Source organism: Lutra lutra, chromosome 1, assembly GCF_902655055.1.
Source record: "Lutra lutra chromosome 1, mLutLut1.2, whole genome shotgun sequence".
Classification (NCBI taxonomy): Eukaryota; Metazoa; Chordata; class Mammalia; order Carnivora; family Mustelidae; genus Lutra; species Lutra lutra.
In genome coordinates this window covers 82,207,098-82,225,521 of record NC_062278.1, presented here as the reverse complement: position 1 = coordinate 82,225,521, position 18,424 = coordinate 82,207,098, and the positions used below count along the sequence as shown (strand labels likewise).

Here is an 18,424-nt window from a genome sequence, read left to right as displayed (position 1 = left end):
AAACAATATTAAGAAAACAAACCGTATCAGTACCCTAATTTAACAAATAAGGCAAAAGAATCTGACAGATTATCCTAAGATGGAGATGGAATCATTTTGGGATCTTCCTGAATTTCCATGTATCACTGAACAACTAGACAGCAAAACCAAAAACTAAATGACAATTTATCTCCCGAAATCAATCTGGTTGGAATAAACTACCATTATCACAAACTGCAGTGTAACAGCATTTGGGTGGGAAACAACCCAGTTTCACTGAATAACTCTGAGGAAAGAATTCCAAGATAGTCAAACAGGTACTCAGTAAAAAGCACAGGGGTCAGGGTGGCAGGTGGCTCAGTCAGTTAAGTGCTTGACTTTTGTTTTCAGCTCAAGTCATGATCTCAGGGCCCTAAGATTAAGTCCCAACTTGGGATACAGACTCAAGTGGGGAGTCTGCTCAAAGATTTTCTCACTCTACCCCTCCCCCTACACATGCACACTCTCTCAAATAAATAAATAAATCTTTATTTTTAAAAAAGAAAAGAAAGCACAGGGGCCCATTTGACTACAGCAGTTGCACTGGGAGAAGGTGTGCATACCGAATAGCACAATGGGTAGCAGGAGACCCAAGGTAAGGCTTAAAGGGATGGAAGGAGTTTAATCCCCATGAACCTCCTCAACTAATGGACCAGGTTCCCTTCTAGAACAAGGCTCACAAATGAGGACCAACTGCTAGGGGCAGAATCAAAATTAAGCAGGACAAGGGCAAGGAAGAAGGAAATAGAAAGGTCAAACTAAAATAGCTGGAAGAGGGGCACTTGGGTGCTCAGTCACTAAGCATCTGCCTTCAGCTCAGGTCATGATCCCAGGGTCCTGGGATTGAGCCCAGCATGGGGCTCCCTGATCAATGAGAGGCCTGCTTCTCCCTCTCCTACTCGCCCTGCTTGTGTTCCCTCTCTCCCTGGCTAGTTCTCTATCAAATAAATAAATAAAATTAATTAATTAATTAATTAAAATAGGGGGAAGAATTAGAGCAAGGAATCCTCAGAAAACAAGCTGCCATAAATTTAATGGAGGAGGGGGCTCTATAAAGCCATAAAAGTTATCTGAATTGAAATTGCTTCTAAAAACTCAGGAAAATTATATTCACATACAAGAGAAAAAAATTTTAGAAGTCAAATCCCATACAAAGTTACTCAAAATAAAAAAGAGAGAATAAGGAATAAAAACATCTCTACAAGAGCAAGCCAAAAAGGGAAACAACAGATCAAAACTGGAAAGTATAATTTCTAAATGAACTAAAAGATATTAAGAAAATTATACAAGGCAGAAAAGATTATGAATCAAAATTAAACTATGAACCCAGAATGACCAATCTCAAGAGTCTAAGAGTCTGTTTCTTGGTTTGCCTTTCTTTTTTCCTCTTTCACTCATTTGTTTTGTTTCATAAATTCCACATAAGAGTGAAATCATATGTATTTGTCTTCTCTTATTTTGCTTAGCATAATTCTAGCGTCATCCACATAGCTGCAAGCGGAAAAATATGGACTGCTTCACAAATTTGCGGGTCATCCTTGCACAGGGACCATGCTAATCTTCCCTGTACCAACATATATCCTTAACAAATTACTGGGCTTTAAAGAAAACAAACCTTACAATATTTTGGATAAAAAGCACACATGCCTCATAATTCACTCAACTATACATTTGTTGTGTGTACTTTTCTGTATCCGTATTTTATTTTATAATAAGATTTTTAAAATAAAACAAAAAGGAACTAACATTTACTTCACACCTAGTATTTCATGTGCTTTACATATTATCTTATTTATGATATGTATTTCTATTTTACAGATGAAGAAAATGAGACTCACTGTATCCCTTGCCTAGGGACACAATGGCAGAAGCAAAAGGTAAATGTAGGCCTTTCAAACCCCAAAACAATTAACACTATAGAATTAAAGTGGGTAAATATTTACTATATTGGAAGACTACCTTCAAAGTTATCTTAATTTCTAATATTTTGGTACTTAAAAGAAGCTTTAATACTTTAGAAAGTTTGCTTACATGAATGAAAATATTCTGATGTCTGAGAAAAGTAGTATTACCCTATATAAATGATTTTGGAAGTTGAATTTCATCAGTACTAAACTTATTCAGGTATTTGCTCTTCAAAAAGACACTTTAGTAAACTTCAGTTGCCAAAATAAGTTTTAGGATTAAAAGAGATGTGAGGACACCCCCCACCACCACCACCACACACACACAGACATTTTAGTCATCTGAAATACTCAACTACCCAGAATAATCCTTTCATTTCCAGAAGGCGACTGGAAGTAGCATATTTACTTATTTAATCTCACCACACCTATAACTCAGGAAAAATTACATTTTCTTCACAGAATTATCTAACACCTTAGGTACTTTAGAAACGTCAACAAACTTCACTGGAGGTTTTTCTTTTTTTTTTTTTAACATATAATGTATTATTTGCTTCAGGGGTACAGGTCTGCAAATCATCAGTCTGACACAACTCACAGCACTCACCACAGCACATACCCTCACCAATGTCCATCACCCAGCCACCCTTTCACCCCCTTTCACTCCAGCAACCCTCAGTTTGTTTCCTGAGATTAAGAGTCTTCTTTATGGTTTCTCTCCCTCTCTGGTTTCATCTTGTTTCATTTTTCCCTCCCTTTCCCTATGACCCTCTATCTTGTTTCTCAAATTCCTGGCATCAGTGAGATCATATAATTGTCTTTCTCTGATTGACTTATTTCACTTAGCATAATACCCTCCACTGAAGGTTTTTCTTAAGAAACTATCATCTCACATACAACACTGAATGAAGTTGGAGCCTTCAATTAAAGGGCTAAGTCAAAGAGTTAGACTCTCCAGCTCTTGACCTTATCATATGCTTGTGTTCTACCCTTTTTTTATTTTTGAGAAATTCTAAACCTACAGAAACCTACAGAAAGGTTGAAAATATGGTATAGAGTGCCTGGCTGGCTCAGTCAGAGGAGCATGTAACTCTTGATCTTGGGGTTGTGAGTTCAAGCCCCCCCCCCAGTTGTAGAGATTACAAAAATAATAATAATAATAATAATAATAAAATAAAATAAACTCAAAAAAATTTTAGATTTAAATAAACTTTAAAAAAAGCTATGGCACAATAACCCCCCGTCCACCTAAATTCAACAGTAGTAACGTTCTGCCACATTTGCATTATTTCTATCTATATATACTTCTTCCTCTGAATTACTGGAAAATAAATTATAGATACCTCTCTTCCAAAAAACCTTCGCAGCATGTACTTACTTCCTACCAACAGAGACATTCCCTTATATTACTACAATACACAATCACACCCAATAAATTTAACACTAATGGTATCTACACACGAATTTCCTTAAATGTCACCACTAATGTCCTTTATGGTTTTGTTTTGTTTCATTTTGCAGACTGTAGAGCGAGAGCACACAAGCAAGTGTGGGGAGGGGCACACAGAGAGAGAGAAAATCCGGAAGCAGACATCCCCATCCATTGAGGGTGGAGCCTGATCCTAGGACCTCGAGATCATGACCTGAGCCCAAATCAAAGTCTGCCACTCAACCAACTGAGCCACCCAGGTGCCCCTGGCTTTTTTGGTTTGTTTTGAATTCCACAACCCTATCAAAAACCACAGATTCTATACTCACACTGTCATGTCATTGTCTCCTTTAATCTAGAACTATCTATTCACCTTTTTACAGTATTTTAGGACATGGACATTTTTTTTAAAATTCAAATCAGCTTTTTGTAGAATATGCCTCAACCAGGATCTATTTGCTGCCTTATGATTAGATTCCAGATAAACTTTTGGCAACAATCTTACACTGGTGATGTAACTATGCCTCTTCCTAATAAAACACAATGGAAAGGACACAATGTCATTTTGTTCCACTATTGATGATCCAGACTTTGATCAGTTCATTAACAAGTCTATGTGCTTAAAAGTTAAAAAAAAAAAAAAAAAAATCTGATTTTAAGTCTTCCCCCTGCTTAAAAATCCTACAATGATTTCCCCTCAGAATAAAGTTCAATTAAATCCAAAATACCTTCCAAGCCCTATAAAGCCTTGATCTAATCTTTAACCTAAATTGCTATTTAAACACCCCCATGTCCCACAGAGGGTAATGTCCTCTTTAGCTGAAAAATCCCAACATGGATAAATCAATCTCAGACATGCCAACTGAAAGAAGCCAGACATCTCTAAAATCACACTATATCTTAAATTTTCTATTAGCTCAGTGACACAGCTGTCACTGCCATGGCCATAGTTATGTACAATTTGACATAAAATCCCTCAAGGGAAAGAGATTCCCTGGAGTCTCAGAAAACTTCCCTTAAAGCAGAAAGATGCCCCAAGGATTAAGCAAAAGAAATATAGCTGAGCTTGGCTGAAATTCATCTAGAATAGACATTCTGAAGCTTTATATAACTCACCAATATGTCATCTCTCTATGTATTCTATAAACACTGAGCAAGACCCCTGGAGAGTACAGTGGCCTCTTACCCTAGTAGTATCACTGGACAAGTGCACCCCTTTAACATTTAAAAACCACTTGAAAGGGGCACCTGGGTGGCTCAGTGGGTTAAAGCGTCTGCCTTCAGCTCAGGTCATGATCCAGGGATCCTGGGATCGAGCCCCGCATCGGGCTCTCTGCTCAGCAGGGAGCCTGCTTCCTCCTCTCTCTCTCTCTGCCTGCCTCTCTGCCTACTTATGATCTCTGTCTGTCAAATGAATAAATAAAATCTTTAAAAAAAAAAAAAAAACACCACTTGAAGGAGGACTGAATTCTGGTTACTACCTAAAAAACTTCCATTGACATCTTCTGGTAAGATCAAGGAAGTACTAGCATCAAAACTTGCAGAATGAGTCATCAATGGCCTGGAAAAGAATTCCAGAAGTAACTGAGCACTCTCAAGAAATGGTGAATCACGGGGCACCTGGGTGGCTCAATGGGTTAAGCCGCTGCCTTCGGCTCAGGTCATGATCTCAGGGTCCTGGGATCGAGTCCCACATCGGGCTCTCTGCTCAGCAAGAAGCCTGCTTCCCTCTCTCTCTCTCTCTGCCTGCCTCTCCGTCTACTTTTGATCTCTCTCTGACGAATAAATAAATAAAATCTTTAAAAAAAAAAAAAAAGAAATGGTGAATCATCAAAACTCTTGATGGCATAGAAGATGTGTGGAAAAACAGTTCTTAGACAACTCAGATCAAAAACTAACTTAAAAGTGTCAGACTAAACATGCAGAAAGCTTAAAAAATATCAAAACTAGTTCATATCTTTTTAATTGTAAATGGTATATAATTCTCAAAAAAGTCTAAATCTTTTATGATATATATAAAAAATTCTAGGTGCAATTATTGAATACAGGTGACAGTTATGTAGCAGTTCATTTTATGTATATGTATGTATAGGAAAGAAGTTTGACCACATGCTTACATCTGTTTAGCTGGTTAGGAGCTTTATATTTAAAGCCTTTGCTCTACTTAGGCATGTTCTTTAAACAACTTTTTTTTTTTAAAGATTTTATTTTTATTTATTTGACAGACAGAGATCACAAGTAGACAGAGAGGCAGGCAGAGAGGAAATGAAGCAAGCTCCCTGCCGAGCAGAGAGCCCAACTCGGGGCTTGATCCCAGGACCCTGGGATCATGACCCGAGCTGAAGTCAGAGGCTTTAACCCACTAAGCCACCCAGGCGCCCCAACTTATGCATGTTTTTAATATTCTATATGTAACATTATATCATTGGCCCTAATTCTTCACCATTCCCTATATCCATGCCATTCCTCATATGACTTTGCTTTTATCTTGTTTTAGGCAGAATGTATTTCCTCACTCTTGACACTGGGCTCAACCATGAGATTTGTTTTGACCACTATAATAAGGGCTGAAATGGTGATTCTACTTGCATCCTGTGCGTCTGCCATTATGAAAACACCATCAACCTAGTAGTCCCAATAGACAGGTGACAGTAGTGGAGCTCAGCAAAGCTGAGCTGACCCACAAACTTGTCAGCACTAAATTAATTCACATGTCCTTCTGAAAATTTTTAATACCACCTAAAGTGAAATTTTACAAAAACTGTTTAACACCAAAGCATCCATGGCAGGTTCTCAATCTGTAACATACTATGATTCTGCTTTCCCTAGCCATATATAGTAGAAATACATAAGAATACAAGGCAAAATTATTCAAAATGGCTGTAATCATGCTTAGCTCTCTATGACCTTGTCCTTAAGATACACATTATACTGATTCTCTAGCTTTAGAAATTTAAAATATAAATGCATACTTATCTTTTTTTAAGGGGGTAACTAATGAAGGAAAGACATCAGGGAAAAGGAACCACTATTAATTAACCTCTGGAGAGGTAGGCCTGGTGAACCCAAGATTTACCATACCAGGATAATATGCCTCACGAACAGACAGAAAAGTTCTTATAAAACACCTGAAAATAGTTTTTATATGCAAATACTGCACTAATGCCAAGGCTGCATTAAGAAAAGAAAGAAAGAAATCAAAACCCAGCCTTATTAAATCCCAAGTGCTTCCAATTCTGTTTTCATCAGCTTTACTGTCAAATTATTTTTTTTTTATTTATTTCAGAGAGAGAGAGTGCACAGGCTTGCATGCAAGCAGGGGGAGGGACAGAGGAAGAGGGAGAGCGCGAATCTCAAGCAGACTATCCACTATGCATGGAGTCCAACACAGGGCTCAATCTCATGACCCTGAGATCAGGACCTGAGCAGAAATCAAGAGACATTTAACTGACTGAGCCACCCAGCCACCCTAAAATTATTTTTGAATTTAAAATTGATTGCTATTATTAAATAAAGAAGTTGTTCATTCCTACATGTTCATGGTACATGTTTATAAAGCCAATCTAAAAGTAGTCTGTCTGCCCACAAACCACATCCTACTTCCATTAAAATACAGCTGAAGAAGGTACTTTTCAAAATACCCTTAAGGACAAAATATTATGATGCAATTTTTTTTAAGTTTATTTTACTCTACCAATGTTTATCTCTTCTGGGCATCAAGATTATTATAACCTAAATATTCTAAACTGTACAAAATAAAAATACCAAAACCTATTAGGGTCTATCCTCTGACCCAGTAATTCCACTTCTAGGTTTATCCAAAAGTAATGAACATCTATGTCCACAAAATCTGGAAACAGTCCACATGGCCATCAACATGTGAATGGAATAATTCTAGCATATCCTATAGTGGAATACTACACAACAATAAAAATGAACTACTGATACAATAACATAGATCAATCTCAAAAACATTATGCTGAGTGAAAGAAGCCAAAAATCACTATACGGTTCCACTTATATAAAGTTCAAAGCAGACAAAACTAATGTCTGACTACAGAAATTGGAACAGTGGTTGCTGCTGAAGGAACCAAGGGACATGCAAGAACTTGGGAGTGACAGAAATGGTTTTTATCTTGACTGGGGTAGTGGTTACACAGGTATATACATTTGTCAAAATTCAAATTGTACACTTAAAGATCTATACAATTTGCATATGAACATTTTACCTCAATAAAAACAAGCAAAACAAAATACTAGTGACCTTTTTCAAACCATGTGTCTCCACAAACTGAAAAACAAGTTACAATAAGCAATTGTTTACCCTCAGCCTTCAGGAGCACCAGATGGTAGAGCCCAGCCATGGTGTCAAAAACAAGGCCAAACTTCAAATCTAAGAGCCACTCCATTACAAAACCAAAATCTACCAGGTTAAATCCATTTAAGTGGATTAAGCATCCAATTAACCGTCCATTAGAAGTTTATACTTTTATTCCTAATTACCTTTAATTTCCTTTTAAAAGGTTATCTCCTCAGACTAACACTGTAAGTCTGGTGCCTTATTTCATCCAATCAGATGTCAGGAGTTGGGAGGACCATATCTCACAGTTCATGACAATAATGCAACAACATGAAAATGCTATAACTTACATAAATTATAATTTATATAAATTATAACTTAGGATCTCACAACAAAAATGGATCAAAGACTTAAACATAAGAGCTAAAGCTACAAAGCTTTTAGAAGAAAACATAGACAATTATACAAGATTTAAGGTCATCAGTAAATGCTCCTAGGAGGCAAACTATAAAACAGACTCTTACCTATAAAGAACAAAAAGGATTGCTAGATGGAAGGGTGAAGGATGAGCTAAATGAGTGATGGGTATTAAGGAGGCACTTGTGATGAGCACTGGGAATTATACATAAGTGATAAAACACTAAATTCTACTCCTGAAACTAGTATTAGGCTATATGTTAGCTGGAATTTAAAAAAAAAAAAAAAAAAAAAGAACTTGGGGGGAGGGGAGAGGAAACGCTCTTTAAATGAAATACCAAAAGACAAGTGACAAAAGAAAATAAGTTGAACATCAAAATTGTAAGCTTTTATGTATCAGAAGACACCATTAAGAAAGTAAAAACCCAGAGAATGGCAGAAAGTATCTACAAAGCATATTTCTGTTAAGAAACTTGTCACTAGGGGAGCCTGGGTGGCTCAGTGGGTTAAATCCCCTGCCTTCGGCTCAGGTCATGATCCCAAGGTCCTGGGATAGAGCCCCGCATCTGGCTCTCTCTGCTCAGCGGGGAGTCTGCTTCCCTTCCTCTCTCTCTGCCTGCTTCTCTGCCCACTTGTGATCACCGTCTGTCAAATAAATAAATGGAATCTTAAAAAAAAAAAAAAAAGGGCTATTAAAAAAAAGAAACTTGGGGCGCCTGGGTGGCTCAGTGGGTTAAAGCCTCTGCCTTTGGCTCAGGTCATGATCCCAGGGTCCTGGGATTGAGCCCCGCATCAGGCTCTCTGCTCAGCAGGGAGTCTGCTTCCTCCTCTCTCTGCCTGCCTCTCTGCCTACTTGTGATCTCTGTCTGTCAAATAAATAAATAAAATCTTAAAAAAAAAAAAGAAACTTGTCACTAAAATAAAGAACTCTTATAACTCAATAAGAAGACAAGTAATCTACTTTCAAAAATCAGCAAAGATTTGAATAGACATTTCCCCCAAGAAAATATACAAATGGACAATAAGCACATGAAAAGATGTTCGGGGCGCCTGGGTGGCTCAGTGGGTTAAGCCTCTGCCTTTGGCTCAAGTCATGATCTCAGGGTCTTGGGATCGAGCCCTGAGTCGGGCTCTCTGCTCGGCAGAGAGCCTGCTTCCCCTTCTCTCTCTGCCTGCCTCTCTGCCTACTTGTGATCTCTCTGTCAAATAAATAAAAATCTTCAGAAAAGATGTTCAACATCATTGGTCATTAGGGAAATGCAAATCAAAATCACAATGAGATACTACTTAATACCCACTATGATGGCTATAATCCAAAATACAAGTGTTGTAAAAATGTGGAGAAATTAGAACCTCATGCACTCCTGACAGAAATGTAAAATACTGCAGCTGCTTTGCAAAACAGTTTGACTATTCACCAAAAGGTTAAATATAGAATTACTACATGACCCAGCAATTATATCCCTATGTATATACCAAAAAGAAATGAAAACTTATGTCTACACAAAAACTTGTACAAGAATATTGAGAGCAGGGGCGCCTGGGTGCCTCAGTGGGTTAAAGCCTCTGCCTTCAGCTCGGGTCATGATCCCAGGGTCCTGGGATTGAGCCCCATATCAGACTCTCTGCTCAGCGGGGAGCCTGCTTCCCCCACCCCTCTCTGCCTGCCTCTCTGCCTACTTGTGATCTCTGTCTGTTAAATGGATAAATAAAATCTTAAAAAAAAAAAAAAGAATATTCATAGCAGCATTATCCATAATACCCAAAGAGTATAAAAACCCAGTGTCCATCAAATGATGAATGGATAAGTAAAAGGTGGTATATCCATACAACAGAATATTATTTGGTAATAAATAAGGTACTTAACACATGCAAAAGAAAGATGAACTTTGAAAGCACTGCACTACATAAAAGAAGCCAGTCACAAAAGACTACTTACTGCAAGATTCTAGTCATATAAAATGTTCAGAATAGGCAAATCTGTAGAGACAAAACATATTAGTAGTTGCCTAGGGCTGGGAGAGAAAGGCAGGCCAGGAAACAGGAGGACTGATTGCTAAAAGGTACAGGATTTATTTTGGGGGTGATGGGAATGTTCTAAAATTAACTGTGGTTGATGGCTGTACAAATCTGTGAGTACATTAAAAACAACTGAACTGTGCCCTTTATACAGCACAACTTTATGATATAGGAGTATCTCAATAAAGCAGTTATAAAAATATTTTTTTAAGAAAAGTAAAGAGTGGAATCTAGGTGGTATACCTAAATGCTGACTAAAGTTTCTTTTAACTTGTCAGTTTGAAATTTTTCAGAAAATGTTAAAGGGGGGAAAATTACAGCATTAAAAAGTTTCACTATTACCAATAAACATACAAAAACAATGATTTATCTGTAAGTATTTTTATATTCATCTAAATTTTCCCAAATTAGTTAGGGATTCTTCATCCAAAATTTGTTCAAAGCTGCATTTTACAATACTGGAGTCTTAGATTTATATTCATAATGAGACTTAGAGGATAAAAATTACTTAAAACTAGTTCTCCCCAATTACAGACAAGGTGAAAGTGATTTAAATTTACACAGATCTCATTTAAGTTTTAAGAGACAAAAGGAATTCTGTCCTCCTGTGACAAACAAGAATAACAGAATTTTGCAGGTCGAAGCAGCTTTAAAAGTTTGGGGAAACATCCCCTGCAAATGTTATGGTAGCTTAGAGCAGATTATTTAACCTGTTGGTCAATTTCAACAGTGCTGGTTCTTACCTTTTAGAAAACAAGTAACTTGACACTCAGTTTTTTTTTTTTAAAGATTTTATTTATTTATTTGACAGAGAGAGATCACAAGTAGACGGAGAGGCAGGTAGAGAGAGAGAGAGAGGAAAGCAGGCTTCTTGCTGAGCAGAGAGCCCGATGTGGGACTCGATCCCAGGACCCTGAGATCATGACCTGAGCGGAAGGCAGCGGCTTAACCCACTGAGCCACCCAGGCGCCCCTTGACACTCAGTTTTTAAGAATTTCATAAACTCTTAGTATAGTTACTAATTCAGAAATAATTATTCTAATATACACATTAGGATTAAATTTTAGCCAAAGTTTAAATAGATGACACTGTTGAAATCAAGATCCAAACTCAGGGCAATATGTGCTCTATAACTGGAGTGACCATATGGCCCAGTTTGCCAGGACTGTCCTAATTTACAAGTTATTCCCACACCTATCCATTTATCTCAGAGTCTTAATTTTTTAACATGTTAATTTTTAATCTATGAATAACTGCATTAAAGTAACATAGGATGGGGTTTGTTACACTTTCACTTTATACTCCCCACCTTCTAGTTCTGCGGAGTACAGGTATAATGAACACAAAGTTCTCACTTCTAACTTCAGGTTCAATCTGAAAGCTAACCACTGATATCCCATTTCTTTTTCCAGATCCTTTCCTAATAAAATGAAGTACACTTGGACAGGGACATCTAAGGGTAGATAACTCTATCCAGCCTTGAGTGCCACAGCCATTGCTCAGCTTGCAAGATGCACCAAACCTCAGGCCACCATCATCTGGTCACTGGGAAATATGAATAAGGCATCTGTAAAGTATATGCAGGGAAGAGATATATATGTTCCTGTGCATGATGTCCAGAGAGAGTAATTTGAGCATTCTTGCTACTATATTGTATAAAACCACAAGTATTTCTTTTCTTTGGTAATATTTTATTTTACATCAATTATCATTAATTTTTAGCAATTCCTTTTATGTTTAAGTGCCCCAGCTTAGACAAAGAATTATAAGGTCACACTACTATAACCAAACACCTTGCTCCCTATGACATTATAATGTACCATATTAGGGAATGCACACACAACTATATAAAACATCTCCTTGGTCCTCAAAACAATGACCGTGAACCCATGGCAAGGGCCCACCACTAGAAAACCAACTAACACCACATTACTACTATAGCAGAGCTATTTTTTTGAATCACTGTGATTCTTAAGAAAATACAGAAACTTTTCTATTTCACAGTAAGAATGAAAAAGGTATTCTACACAACCCAGAATTATACATGCTATACAAAGATTCAAATTTCTATGAAATGATTACTTCTCTGTTGATTCACAAGGATCTTCAGAATTATGTTTTATCCCTAAGGACTTTATTCATTTTGAGTATCTAAACAGTCTAGGTTAGTAGGAAACATGAAGACACACTGTAAGCACCATGACAGAGGTAAATTTTATTCTTCTGTATAGCAAATAAGTATTCATTACATTAAATAGCATCCTTTGAAATAGGAATCATTAAACAGCCTTTTAAAAGTATCAAATACATTTGAACAAGTCTACATTTAAAAAAAATACTTAAAAGACAATTATCTTCTAAGTAACAAGTTGGCCCAAATAAAGACAAGGCTATCTGAGGTTCCTGGAGGAATTTCAAAACCTTCCAAGTCTAACAGGAAAGAAAAAAAACTATTTCTTCTGTCTATAACAGCTCTTACATTCTAGATGAAGATTTTTTTTTTTTAAGGTGGGGGAAGGGAAAAAAAGCCAGGGAGCTAAGTGTGAAGGGGAAAGGGACAGACTCTCTTAAGCAGGCTCCCTCCCCAGCCGCAGAGCCGGATGAGGGGCTCAATCTCACAACACTGAGATCATGACCTGAACCGAAATCAAGGGCCAGACGCTTAATCAACTGAGCACCTAGATAAATATCTTAATATCTGAACAAAATCTGAAGCAGGAAAAAAAAAAAAAAAACCCTTTGGCCTTTAAATAAATGTTCTATAAAGTTATCATAAAAGGACAGTTGTTTAATACTCATGCATCCCAGGGGCGCCTGGGTGGCTCAGTGGGTTAAGCCGCTGCCTTCGGCTCAGGTCATGATCTCGGGGGGTCCTGGGATCGAGTCCCGCATCGGGCTCTCTGCTCAGCAGGGAGCCTGCTTCTCTCTCTCTCTCTCTCTCTCTGCCTGCCTCTCCATCTACTTGTGATCTCTGTCAAATAAATAAAAAAAATCTAAAAAAAAAAAAAATACTCATGCATCCCAGGTAAAAAATGTTATCTCTCAATTCAACTCAAAAACTTTAATTTAAAGGGGTGCCTGGTGGCTCACTCATTTAAGCATCTGCCTTCAGCTCAGGTCATGATCCCAGAGTCCTGGGATCCAGCCTTACCCCTCGCCCGGCTCATGCTCTGTGTCTCACTTCTTTCTCTTTTTTTTTTTTTAAAGATTTATTTATTTATTTATTTGACAGAGATCACAAGTAGGCAGAGAGGCAGGCAGAGACAGAGAAAGGGAAGCAGGCTCCCCGCTGAGCAGAGAGCCTGATAAGGGGCTGGATCCCAGAACCCGGGATCACCACCAGAGCCGGGATCACCACCAGAGCCGGGATCACCACCAGAGCCGAAGGCAGAGGCCTTAACCCACTGAGCCACCCAGGCACCCCTCTCTCTCACTTTCTCAAATAAATAAAATCTTAACAAAAAAATAAAATTTGGTTTGTCTTATTTAAAAAAAACATATTTAAAAATGCCAATTTTAAAAGTTTAACAGATGTCGTTAAAGATTCTATATCACACGCAATCAATTTATAAAACACCTTTAATTCAAGTATGATTTACCCTAGTCAACATCTCAGTAAAGGTGATAGAGCAGGTCCCTCCAGAGTCTGAGGCTTAGATAAGGCCAAAAGTGGGAAACTTGACAAGTAGTCCAAGTAGCCCAGAACAATATTCTGATAATCCTGCCTTAATAAAACAGAAAATAGTTACTATGTCTGATACTTGACCTATATATTATTCATATATAACACAGAGTAGCTATAAAAAAAGTTTTAAATAAACCATTACATAAAATCTTAACTTCTTAATTACATTATCTCAACTCCTTAACTAAGAAAACTATAACATCTGCTTTGGATAATTAATCAGCCCAAATGTTTTTATAGATTTTAGGTCTCTCCCTAATTTCTATCCTGCAAAAATGTCATTTTAGAAAATCCTGATACAAATTGAAATGTACCAGAATAGGAATCAAAATCAGCTCTTTCCTCCCACTTTAATTTATGAACCAGATTTACACAGAACTTTAAGAGTCAAATTGATGTACAAAGCAAGCTTGGGCACAGTACTTATATTTCACTCCAAAGGGAAGGGTGGTTCAGCGGTAAACTATGGAAGAGAGATGCCTACTCAGATTTCCAGGTGGATCTCTTAAAAATATCTTATTTCACCTAATTTATTATGCATATTATCTCATGTTTACACATCTCTTTACTTGAAATGTTTCTTATGATCAATGACGTATTGTAGTTTAACTGTAGGGAGTTTTTTCCCCAAGAGTACATGAAATAATAATAGATTTGATGAAATACGTTATTTCCCTGATGACTCCTCCTCAAAGTGCTTCCAATTCAGTTCACATCTAATTGTTACTCCCAAACACAAAAACTAAACAACAAAAAAACAACACATGCTTGAGTATGCTATAAAACATAAAGGACCTTGAAATAAAATTAACCAGCAATTCACTTGAGGCTTTTTAGACTCTCCTTAAAAAGCAAGTTAAAACAAAAATATCAACTAGGAAAAAAAAATGATGTTCTATACTCCTGGGACAAACAAATTTGGAAACTGAGTCTTGAACTTAATTTTGTGAAAATACCCTTCTCAAATCACCATATATCTTTCAAAGTCTATAAATTAGGTTTGAGTCCTCCTATTAGTACAGTCATTTCCTCCACTAGCACAAAGATAAGTTTTAAGTCTCAAAATAGAAAAATGCTTTGCAAGTGAGCTAATGCACAGGAAAAAGCTGTACAATGAGGTTTACATTAGCTTCTGAGGTCCAAAATGCCAAGTTTGACTGTCTTCATTTCCCTTTATAATCCTGAGAAAAGAGCTTCACGTAGTCTAGCATTAATTTTCTCGATTTGAAAGAACATATCAGGGGCGCCTGGGTGGCTCAGTGGGTTAAGCCTCTGCCTTCCGCTAAGGTCATGATCTTAGGGTCCTGGGACTGAGCCCCGTATCAGGCTCTCTGCTCGGCAGGGAGCCTGCTTCCCCCTCTCTCTGCCTGACTCTCTGCCTACTTGTGATGTCTCTCTCTCTCAAATAAGAAAAATCTTTAAAAATAAAAAATAAATAAATAAAAGAACATATTGGTACCTTATCTTTTCTCATTTGTTCAACAAATAGTTTTTTAATGTTTGGAAAGTACTAAGCAATCTTAGTAAGAGAGAACCTACTAATAATGTGACACTTAGACACCACCGTTTAAAGAGAACACCACCTGAATAAGGTAACTATCTGACTTGGAACACCAATTCCCACCTGACTTTTAAAATCCCACACACATGAATAAAATTTAAGTAATTTCTTAAAGCCAGGCTCTAAACAGTGTGCAGGAGATACATCTTGCTCAAGTTAATCTCCAGTTCAAAACTATGCATTTATCGCAGACAAAATCGACTTTGTGAGGGTCTGAAAACTCCAAGCTAACGAAAATTTCAATACAGAAGTGAAAGCGAAGGTGCTCCATTCAGAAGCGAGACCAAAGAGGAGGGTCTATAGAAAAAAGTGAGTTGGAAGCGACGAGAAGCGCAGCGGCGACCCAAACGTGCTCTCCCCACATCGAGTTGGCAACTTTTCCAACACCCCGGGACTCCCCACTGCCCCAGCCCTCGCAACGTGGTGGCCGCGGCTCACGTCCGGGAGAGGGCTCGCCACCGCGGGGAGCGGATCCACCGCAAACAAACGTGCCAAAGCAGCAGCTAGCAGCTAGGGGCGGGGTTAGACCCACGCTGCTGCCCTCGGAGAAGGATGGGTGGGGGGGTGCAGCGGAGGGAGCGACCCTCGGGTCACCGGCCCTGACCGGGGACTGACCGGGGAGCGGGGGAGAGGAGGGAAGGCTCCAATCACGCGGCCTCGCCGAGGGCCGGCCTCGCCGCCGCGGACCCCAAGGCCGGCGTTGGGGAACGCGGAGGGCCTCACCGAGGGCAGGCGGGAAATGGGGAGGCGGGAAGACTGGAGGCCAGCACAGCTTAAACGCCGCACGCGAGGCCCCGACCCTGCCTTGCCTTCCGCGGACCCCAGGAGGTCCACAGAAGGCCCCCAGCCTCCGAAGGGACGGGGTGAGGGCTGAGAACGCAAACACACACACCGCTTGCCTCCCAACCTCCGCCCTCCGGCCGCGCTCCTCGGCCTCCCAGCCCCACAGCGGAGCGGGGGAGGCGAGGGCTAGCGGCGCGGCCGCGGCAGCTGACGCCCTCCCCGACGCCCGGAGACGAGCGGGCGCAGGAACCCCGACACGCAGACAAAAATCAACAAAGCACCTGCCGCTCCCGAGGAGAAAACATGCCACAGGCCCCGACCGGGGACTCTCCGACGCGCAGCTGCCCGGGCCGCAGGGCTGCGCAGACGGCTGGGGGGAGGGGGGTCGAGCGGTGGTTCCCTGGCCCCGAAGCCTCGCCTACGCCCGGAGGCGGTGAGGCAGGGAGCCCCGCGCCAAAGAACTGACCTTGGAGTCTCCGTTGCACAGAGCCATCGGGGCCGGGGCCGCGGCAGCAGTGGCCACAGTATGAGACGGGGCGGGAGAGAGCTGGCGGGGTTGACGCCGCGGGCTGGGGCTTGAGGAGGAGGCCTGGTTTTAGAAGCGGGAGGGCGCGGAGAGGAGCTAGCCGACTGCGAGGCGCCGAATCTAGCAGCAGCCGCCGAGCGCGGGCCCCAGCGCCGCGGGAGAGAAGACCAGCAGCGCGCACGCTGCCCCCGCCTCCTGCTTCCGCCCCGGCCGGCCACTGGGAGGAGCCAGAGCCCGTTTGGTTAAGTAGCCAAACCGCGGACACCCGGCAGCGGCCGCGGAGGCCAGATAAGCCCGCCTCGGGAGGAGGGGCCTTCGGGTCCGGCCCCGCCCCCCAAGTCCTTTCCCGCCGCCGAGGTCAGCCTCCGGGAAAATAAACCCGCTGCTTCTCCGGCCCGCCGGCCCATGGGAAGAAGGGCCTTCGCCGTCCGGCCCCGCCTCCGCCGCCAAAGTCCGCCCCCCAGTAGGAACCCCACCCGCCTCCGCCTCCTCTAGTCCGCCCTTGGCGGGGAGGAGTCCCCACCCAACAGCCCTGCTCGCGTCCCGCCCCCGCACCGGGCAAGGGGCCTGGCGAGGAGGAGGAGGAGGAGCCCAAGACTGTTGGCCCCTCCTCCGCCGCGAAGGCCCGCCTCTGAGCAAAACCCGAGCCTCAGAAAGCTTTCAGTAGGCTTGCGGGCCGGCATCCTTGGACCTCTGTTAGCGGCTGGGGGAGCAGAGTAGGAAGCCTCCCGAGAGCTGGGCCCCTGGGAGAACTCTTAGCCGTTGTCGCGGCCCCATCTCAGGTTGTGGGGCATGGGGCAGCCAAGGCTACTGGGAAGGCTTTCGTCGTGACCTCTCAAGGGATGTCAAAGTGAAATTTGATCATGTGGGTCCGCAAAAGTTCTACAGGGGGTGCAGAATTTCCAAAAGGAAGAGGTTTGCGAGCAGCAATCTGGTGGGATGCTGGGCCAGGGAACTGGCCATGAAACTCTGCACAGCGCCCAGTGTTTTTATCTAGATGGTTTGTGGGAAAGAGGCTACAGTCCTTCCAGCCACTCCTTGGCTACCGGCAAGATCAGGTATTACTTTAAATTTGGTCACCTGGGAAACTAAATCGGGGTTGGAGAATAAATAACACTTGGAACAGCTTCCAAATTCACAAAGCCTTTTAACAAATATTCAATTACTACGATGCAGCCATTTGCTGAGCTCATGCTATGGGTCAGGGTCCAAGTACCAAGGAGCTAGAGTAAGACAACCCTGACTTACAAGAACTCTTTTTATTCTAAGCTATTTCATGAAGGTAGTGAGGTAGGATTTACGTTCTTGCCCACTTTTTTTTTTTAAGATTTTATTTTGTTAGTTACAGAGAGATCACAAGTAGGCAGAGAGGCAGGCAGAGAGAGAGAGGGAAGCAGGCTCCCAGCTGAGCAGAGAGCCCGATGCAGGGCTCGATCCCAGGACCCTGAGATCATGACCTGAGCGGAAGGCAGAGGCTTGACCTACTAAGCCACCCAGGCGCCCCTCTGCTTTTAACTAATAAAGAAATTGAGGCTTAGTGAGGTAATGTGCCTCTCTGCCTCTCGGAATAGGAGGTAGGGGGTACTTGATCTGGAAAAGGATAGACAATTTATTACCATCGGGAACAAAAGTTCCAAAATCCATTGACCGCTGAGTCAATGTATTTCACTTACCCTTTTTTGGACTGAAAAGGGGATACTTGAAGTTTCTAACGCCATGGATACTGTGCTCTCTTGGTAGGTCTGCATGAGCATCAAGAGACTAGTGTAGTGACCAATAGGA

At 41.1% G+C, this 18,424-nt stretch overlaps 1 protein-coding gene and 1 non-coding gene across 3 annotated transcripts in view; both read right to left on the bottom strand.

The window, feature by feature from the left end:
* Positions 1-18,405, bottom strand: part of GMPS (guanine monophosphate synthase) — a 74,629-nt gene extending 56,224 nt beyond the window's left edge. Inside the window, exon 1 of one of the 2 annotated variants that reach the window (XM_047728624.1) lies at positions 18,316-18,405. In XM_047728624.1, the coding sequence (XP_047584580.1) occupies positions 18,316-18,396 (81 nt within the window). In that variant the 5' untranslated portion in view covers positions 18,397-18,405. Of the gene's footprint in view, positions 1-16,582; positions 16,762-18,315 lie in introns of those variants that run through there. The other variant, XM_047728628.1, reaches the window with a different exon arrangement.
* Positions 1,520-1,624, bottom strand: LOC125089869 (U6 spliceosomal RNA). Its single transcript, XR_007124087.1, has one exon. It is a non-coding gene; the product is annotated as a U6 spliceosomal RNA (small nuclear RNA).
* Positions 18,406-18,424: the final 19 nt, after the last annotated feature.